Source organism: Plasmodium inui, assembly GCF_000524495.1.
Source record: "Plasmodium inui San Antonio 1 unplaced genomic scaffold supercont1.9, whole genome shotgun sequence".
NCBI classification, from domain to species: Eukaryota; Apicomplexa; class Aconoidasida; order Haemosporida; family Plasmodiidae; genus Plasmodium; species Plasmodium inui.
The window spans coordinates 289,680-297,419 of record NW_008481843.1 but is presented as its reverse complement, the minus strand read 5'-3'; the positions used below and the strand labels follow the sequence as shown (position 1 = coordinate 297,419).

The 7,740-nt window shown below is 46.4% G+C and overlaps 2 protein-coding genes across 2 annotated transcripts; one reads left to right on the top strand and one right to left on the bottom strand.

The window, feature by feature from the left end:
- Window positions 1-910: 910 nt before the first annotated feature.
- On the top strand, window positions 911-2,047 carry C922_02541 (hypothetical protein; the record flags this gene model as incomplete). Its single annotated transcript, XM_008818140.1, has 1 exon — window positions 911-2,047. One exon carries the CDS (start codon window positions 911-913, stop codon window positions 2,045-2,047), a length of 1,137 nt encoding a protein of 378 aa, XP_008816362.1.
- Window positions 2,048-2,107: 60 nt separating this feature from the next.
- On the bottom strand, window positions 2,108-7,429 carry C922_02540 (hypothetical protein; the record flags this gene model as incomplete). Its single annotated transcript, XM_008818139.1, has 1 exon — window positions 2,108-7,429. The coding sequence occupies one exon, from the start codon at window positions 7,427-7,429 to the stop codon at window positions 2,108-2,110; it is 5,322 nt and encodes a 1,773-aa protein (XP_008816361.1).
- Window positions 7,430-7,740: the final 311 nt, after the last annotated feature.

Here is a 7,740-nt window from a genome sequence, read left to right as displayed (position 1 = left end):
AAGTAGGGGGGCGGTAAAAAAGGAAAATTCAAAAATACTTCAAAAATACTTCAAAAATGATTCAAAAAGAATTCAAAAAGAATTGAAAAAATAATTCAAAAAGAACTCACAAAGAACTCATGAATAATTCAAAAAAAAAAGATAAAATAACGTAAAATAAAATTCACAAAACAAATGGGGAAGGGCGGATGGAAGGGCGAAGTCAACGAGTACGCTACTCTGTGCTGCTTCCCGTGGGCGGATTCCAAATTAAGCCGCCTTGAATGGACATATATTTTGCTGCAGTCCCTATGTCCGTGGCGTTGGAAGATCCCAAATGTGCGATTGAGTGTACGTCACGAAAGTATGCTCATCACGCTGGCGTCACCTGTGACATCATCAGGGTGACACTTCGATCAGATTGGCATTCTTTCAAATTGTCAGAGGGTGAACAAAAATGGCCATTCCGCGTGGCGCGCTCGAACACTGCATATCTTATTCTTACCATTGTGTGGAATTTTTTTTGTGTTTTTCCTTCTTTGCGCACAATTGGGGCGGAAGGCGGTAAAAATGTGACACACGATAAAAATGTGAGAAGCTGGGAAAAAATGCGCCAAGCCGGATCGCGCACTTGGCCTATAAAATGGTACGCAGCCCCTACGTTTGTGAATCGCCCCATCGATAGAGGTAGGCAATGCGCCAGTTCGTTTAAGTGGTTACTTAGCTGCTGGCAATGCAAATCGCGATCTCCGTTGCTACCCCAATTGCTACCCCAATTGCAATACCGGGGGGAGAGAGGCGCAGTTCCCCATGAAAATGGCGACTATTCGCATCTGTTATATGCTTTTAAGGAGTTCCCCCCTTGGCCGCTACGCCGGGCACATCCCCAACTCGTTTGGATATCTCCCCCCAGGACACGGGAGTGCCAAAAATGATGAGTCGATTTTCTCCCACATGTGCCAGAGGGGCCAGACGTAAAGTACTCCCCCACAAGGTAGGCAAATCGCATTTCACCGAAATGATCCACAAATTACACCAGTTGGAGAAACAGCCGGGGATATTCGAAAAATTAATACACATAGGCAAGTACCACATTGGGAAAGAACAACTAAATGAAGGGGAGGAAAAAAAAGACACGTTACGTACCGAACTGATGAGTAGGGAAAATTTAAACAAATATATAGAGCGCATAAAAGCAGATTACGATAGATTGAAAAAGGAGTTAGCGAATGGGAAGGAAGATTACATCAAAGGAAGGTACCAGGAGTATCTAATGGAGTGCATAAAGAATAATGACTACTCCGATTTACTCATAGCAGACGTCATTTACGAAAAAGAGAAAAAGGTTTTATGTGTGGGCGAAGGGAACCTATCATTTAGTACTTTACTGCAGAGAAAGTTGTGTCCATGTCAAGTAGTGGCCACGTCGATGGAGAGCCCAGATGTGTTGCTAAGGAACTGTGGCAGCATTTTTTCGAAGAATTTAAAAATATTAGAATCTTGTGGAGGTATCTATGTTCCCGGAGTTGATGTCGAAAAAATTGGAGATCATTTTCTGCACAACACATTTGACGTGATCATTTTTAACTTCCCATTCGTCCTCCCGTCGGATGACTTCATACAGACCAACTGGAACATACAAAAGGAAAAGCTCCACAGCGACAGGAATATCTTTCTCAAATATTACAAAAAGTCCGAGTACCTCTTACTCAACAGGATACTTTATTGGCTATTTAAAAATGGCTCTCTACTGCTTAAGGAGAGTGGCTTCTTACACCTCCGAATCAATGACAAGTACTTAACATGCGATTTTTCCAACACGTTTTCTTTGTCCTTGTTGGAGAAGGTTGACTTCTCTGCTTCCTATTTCGTTTATAAATCACTGAGGTATGTCCCTAGCATGATGAATGCCTGTGGGTCTTCCTCGGAGGGTCCTCCCAGCTGGAAAAAAAACGTTATGTTCACCCCCCGGGGCAAGGTCTTCAGGAGCTTCAAGATGGGCCACACCTCCACGCTGGTCTTTCAGAAGGGGGGAGGAGGCGACAAAAGCGGGGCTAGCGGCGGATAGCGATTTGCGCAGCGGTTTGCATAACAGATTCGCTTAACAGATTCTCATCGCCGCTCCGCATCACCGCCCCGCGTCACCACGCCTGCGGGGAGACAAATTCGCCACCTTGCTGTTCTGAAGAAAGTCGTACACGATGCCGGCGGAGGAGAAGTTGAAGGGGCATCCGAAGTGCGCCATCAGGCTCCGATACTTCTTCACCTTCTCGCAGAATATTTTGTTGCACTTGTCCATCTTCCCCTTCAAGTGGTCTTTCACCTTCGTCTCGTTGATGAAGTTGTTGTTGCTTCGTCTTGTTAGGGGGGCGACGCATTCTTCGCCCTTTTGCCGTGCCGCCAGGTTTTTCCCGCCCCCTCGATTGCCTCGTCTTCCGTCCCCAATGCCACCTTCTAGGCCGTCTCGTATGTCTCCCCTACTGCCGCTTTCTATGCCGCTGTCTATGCCGCTGTCTATGCTGCTTTCTATGCCGCATTCTATGGCGTCTTCTGTGACACTTTTTCTGCCCCCTTCTGTGCCACCTCCCCTGCCGCGCCACGCCAGCCGGAAGGAAGGACTCATGAAGAGGTATTTCCTCCAGTACACGGCCATATCGACGGAAATCAAATTTATGTTAATATCATCTGACTTGACCAAAATGGAGGCGTATAAAAAAAGCTCCAAGACTTTAATAAGAATGCGCTCTCTGTCCCGCTTGGCCCCGTCGTCCATATACAAATAATCGCTCCTATCCTGCAGTAAGTTGCTATTCCTTTTTATTGTTAAGTCGAAATTTAATTTCTCGTCCTGTATGTGCATCTTATCATACCAGTCGTGGACCAGACTGCGTATGTCCTCCACGTCGAATCCTCTAAAGAAGTAATAGTCTTCGTTTAGCCTCTTCATCACATTTGCGTTTGTCTGGCGAGTTGTCCTGTTATCCCTGTACGTGTGGTCGCGCGTGTGGCAAACCGTTGGCCCATTGCTGCGCAAGTATTTCGCCGCGCCGCCGAACTCGTCGTCTAACTGGTTTGTTAATTCGTCGCCTAATTCGTTTCCTAATTCGTTTCCTAATTCGCTTCCTAATTCGCTTCCTAACTTGCCGCTTATCTTGCCGCTCAGCGCGAGCTCCACCTCGTCATAGTTGCTCATAAAGAATCGATTCATGAGATGGTTCAATATATACTCCTGCAACACATCATTGGGGAAGTTAAAGACAGATTCGTCCGCTGTCTTCACTCCTCGCTCCTGGGCGCTAACACAGAGTGCATCCCTCCCCCGCTGCATATAATTGACATACGAAGCGACGAGGTGCATCTTACTGTAGACGCTTTCGATAGAGTAGGAAAAATCCTTCAACCGACATGTCTCAAAAAATATCCTAAAGAGTCCTTTATTCAAATTTTTTATAACACAAGAACAGACAGAGAAGCATCTGTAAAATAAAGCATCTCTGGAAGGAACGCCAAATTTAATAAGCACATGGTTTATGTTATCCAACAGAGGGAAGGAGAAACTGGATAAGCTATTCATCACGTAATCCTTGTCCTCATACATGCAAATGCTGATATCATTCCGATCGTTCAATTCGTTTAGAGCATTTTTGTCTAACTTATTAGCGTTATATATAGATATCGGTTTCAACCCATGTGTGTATTTAAAAAAATAGTTTATATTTTTGTACTTCTGCACTTTGCTCTCGTATATTGGACATAAATCACAGGCGTAGCAGATGAGCTCTACTAATCTCTTTACTCCACAGTTGGGGGGGTAGACTAAAAATATGATTTTGGTTCTCTCTTGATGCATGTCTGATGGATCTTCTCCTTGGCCACGTCTCTTTGGGGAGGTTGACCTTCCATTGGAGGAGGGTGTCTGTACGCCTGTTTCTGGAAAGAGCTTCCTCAAAATTCTGTACAGGTTCAAAACTTCATTTTTATGCCCTGCAATTTCGTAGAGACTGTTTGGCCGAAAGAAGACTCTCCATAAGTTTGTCACGATTTTCAGCTTCTCACTCTTCTTCATGTTATGCGTTATGCTTCTCTCGAAGGAAGTCGCACTGTCATTGTTGAGTTCCTTTTCCTCGTTGAACATTTCGCCGGATTGGTCCGTCTCCTCGAAGTAGGCCTCGGGGGAGATGTACTCCAGGGAGGACTCATCGGCAGGGTCATCTTCATGGACATCTCCATAGCCATCCCCATCGTGATCTCCTCCTGGGGGGCGTATTTTCTTCTCCATGTCAGTGTCCTTTCTCTCCCCTTCCGGGTTGTCTTCCTTTGACTGGCTGCTCTGAGATGGATACATCATCGGGTGGGGGATGCCTCTCGGGGGGGTGCTGGCTTGACTGTCCAGAGGCTTTTCCTTGGACCTGTTTTCTCTGGCCGAAATGAACTCTCCCACCGGGCCGCACCTCAACAAGTCGTCACTGACGTAGCACGCGGAAAAAACGTCGCAGAGGTTGCGAACGAAGAGCACTAACTCGGAAGTCTCCTCGTCGTTGCGGAGGGGGGGAACTGACTGGGAAGGCTTCTCATCACTGCGCAGAGGGTGCACTAGGTTTGAAGCCTTCTCATCACTGCGCAGCCGGAGCATCAACTCGTGGTGCTTTCTGCTGTACCGATACAGCAGGGAGTTTATGTCGGAGTGGAACTTCCCCTTGGACAAATGCAAAAACAAAAAAAAGTCACTTAACCGTTTGGTCAAATTAGAAAGAAACAAACTTTTATACCCAGAATGAGAAGCCTCTAAACTTTCAGACAAGTTCCTCCGTATGGCTCTGCAGAATTGAAGAACCCTTCTCTCAATCGATTCTGTCGGTGCACTATCTATATTAGTCTGGTTAATTAGAAACTTGTACCGTTTTGCGTTATTTTTATTTATCGGGGAAAAAAGATCAATGCGTTTTTTTATGTCTACATTTAGGTGGTGTAGAATAGCCTCTTCACCAAAGATGCGACCATTAAACTTTTCCATTTTTTTTACAAAATCCTCACTTAAATCGTGTCCAATGATTAATGCGTTGCTTCTCCGCAAGTTGCTCGTGATCCCGTACCCTGCATCTTTCAGCTTCTTCGTCAGTGCGAAGTTGCTAAAGAGGGTGAACTTCCCCGCGATGAAGAAGGTGAAGGGTTTGCTCGAGTGGTCTCTCAGCAGCTCGCGTGGGGCGCCGCCTTTCGCGAAGGAGCAGTGCGCGGTGGAACACTTTGACGTGCCACCCTTCTGCCTGGCGCCCTTCTGGGGGCTTCCCCTTCCCTGCTGACCCCCCACGTAGTCATTGTACTCTCTGTCAAAATAGTACTTATTCAGAACTCGAAGAATTTTGATCCGCTTCTTCTCATTCAGAATATCACTTACGTTATCATTTAGCCTGAAGCTATTTTTAATGGAGGTTAATTTTTCCTGTACGTTATTTTTCATTTGGTATAGATTCGTTTCGAAATGGTTCCCAATTGCGCCGTCTTTTCTGTTCCTCTTTTGTGCCTTCGTTGCGTGTTTCACCCATGCGCCATCTGGGTGCACGATGGGGGGGAAGTCGGGTTCGCCAGAGGGGTCATCTTCGTCATGTTGAGAGTGATCGTCATCATCATTTCCATCAGCATCGCCGCCACCTACACCCACTGCGCAGCTTTTCCTCGCCTTTCTGCAGAACCCGGTAACAAAGCCAACGTTCAGGCACGTCTTTCTGCCAGCCCTGCTACTAGAGTTGTTGCGTCCTTCCCCCGCGTCGGCATGCGCTTGGGCGTCTGTGTCAATGCCAATGCTCGTGCACGCACCTACCCCTGCACAACTGACTCTCCCGATCCCTACCCTCTTCGTTTTGGCTCGCTCCAATTCAAATTCATTATCTGATTTTAACACTCGTTTGTTTTCCTTTACATAATTTCTGTTTCCTGGTGTTACGGGGTTGTTCGCATGTCCGTTTTGGGACAACTCATCATTGGCTTGACCCCCTTCCCCTCTGTCACAGCTATCGGGGTTATACCTTTCCCTTTTTCTTTTCTTCACATAGATTGCACCATTATTTTTGATATATCTTTCTACGTCCGAAATGGAGTTTCTTTTGTACGATGGGTTTAGCTTTCTGAGGGTGTCTGCTTCGTCTCCGCCGGCGCCGCGTTTGGGTGTCCTTCCACCAGTTTCGCCTTTAAGTTTACCTTCACCAGTTCGCCTTTTAAGTGTATTATCTGCACCTGTTCCGCTTCTCGCCCCGCTTTTGGCGCCCCGCCTGAGTTTGGACCTTCTGGTGCAGCCGAGGCTAGACCCGGTCCCGTCGCTATCCGCACTGCTGAACCCACCCTCGGAAGCACTGTCCTTATTCACATTCACAGTGATTTGAATGTCATTGCCGAAAAAATTGACGAGGGAGATTTTCCTCGCCTTCACTACCTTTGCGCCTTCTTCAGGGGGGATGGAGGAGCGCACATTTTTGTCTCTGTCGTCTCTCCTATTGGGTTCTAAGTGAACATTTTCAATGTCATTCGCTTCTGTGGGTGGTCTAGAAGAGAGGTCTACGCGGGGTCTCTTCGACTGATCCTGCCCAGGAACACCACCGGCACCATCCTCTTCCGTTACGCTCATATCCAGTGAGCTATTCGCGTCATGCTCGTCATCAGAGTAATCCAATTCATCCGATTGATTCGATTGATTCGATTGATTCCATTGATCCGATTGGTTCGATTGATCCGATTGAACCGATTGGTCCAATTCATCCGATTCACCCGAGTCATTTTTTTTCCTTTTGAGTCCCCTTTCTCTTTTGTTCCCCTCGTCTTGGGGTTCCCCATGGGGGGGTTTCCAATCAGGGGGAATTTCGTCACGCGGCTTCTCTTCACCATCAGTTTTGATGTCACCCCCTTCCTCCTTCCTCATCAACGTCGCGCTAAGGGTTGGCACCCTACTCACGTCCCTCCACAAAATCGATTTCACATTGGAAATTCCACATGTCTGAGGAGACGGGTTCACATTGATTTGGTCCATCCTTCTGGACAGTTCATTTTCTACTCTTGGTGAGGCATAAAATGGGCTCTCCTCTCTTGGGGGATATTCCATTTGACTTGTCCCCTCTTCTCCTGGCGCATCTACATGAGTGAGTAACACATTCTGGTCACAAGTCTGGTGTATATTTTCCTTCACTTGGGAATTCCTCCCTAGGGAGTCTATATTTATGATGGTATGTATGTCCGATGCGTGCTCGTCGACATGTTGGTTGTTCTCACAGTTGGAGGGGTTCGGTGTCTGGAGGGTCTTGGCCACTTTGCCACTCTTTACAATCTTGAAGAAGTTAGTAATTTTATTTGTGCATTTTTCTTCTTTTTCTTTCCTCTTCTTCTTCCTATCGTTGTTGGTCCTCGTGGGGCCATCTCCCCTGTTGGGTTCACTCCTGATGGATTCTTCCTTGCTATCCTGCATCTCCCTCCGTGTAGCAGGTGTGGACGTGAAGGCAGCAAAAGGGTGTAAATATCTTTTGGCGTGTTTTTCCCACCCACTTCCTTCGTATGAACCTTATGTGAGCATATGAAAAGAGAGTGATACCTCATGGGCTGCTTTAAGAAGAAAAAAAAAAAAAACAATAAAATGATAAACAAGAAAATTTACATTTTCGATAAGTGAACTAACGAATGAGCACTTCGAACTGCTCCCCAATGTATATCCTATAGCATGCAAAATGATGCGCTTATTTTGTGTATTTTTTTTTTTTTTTGGAGAAAATTTCGAAGAAC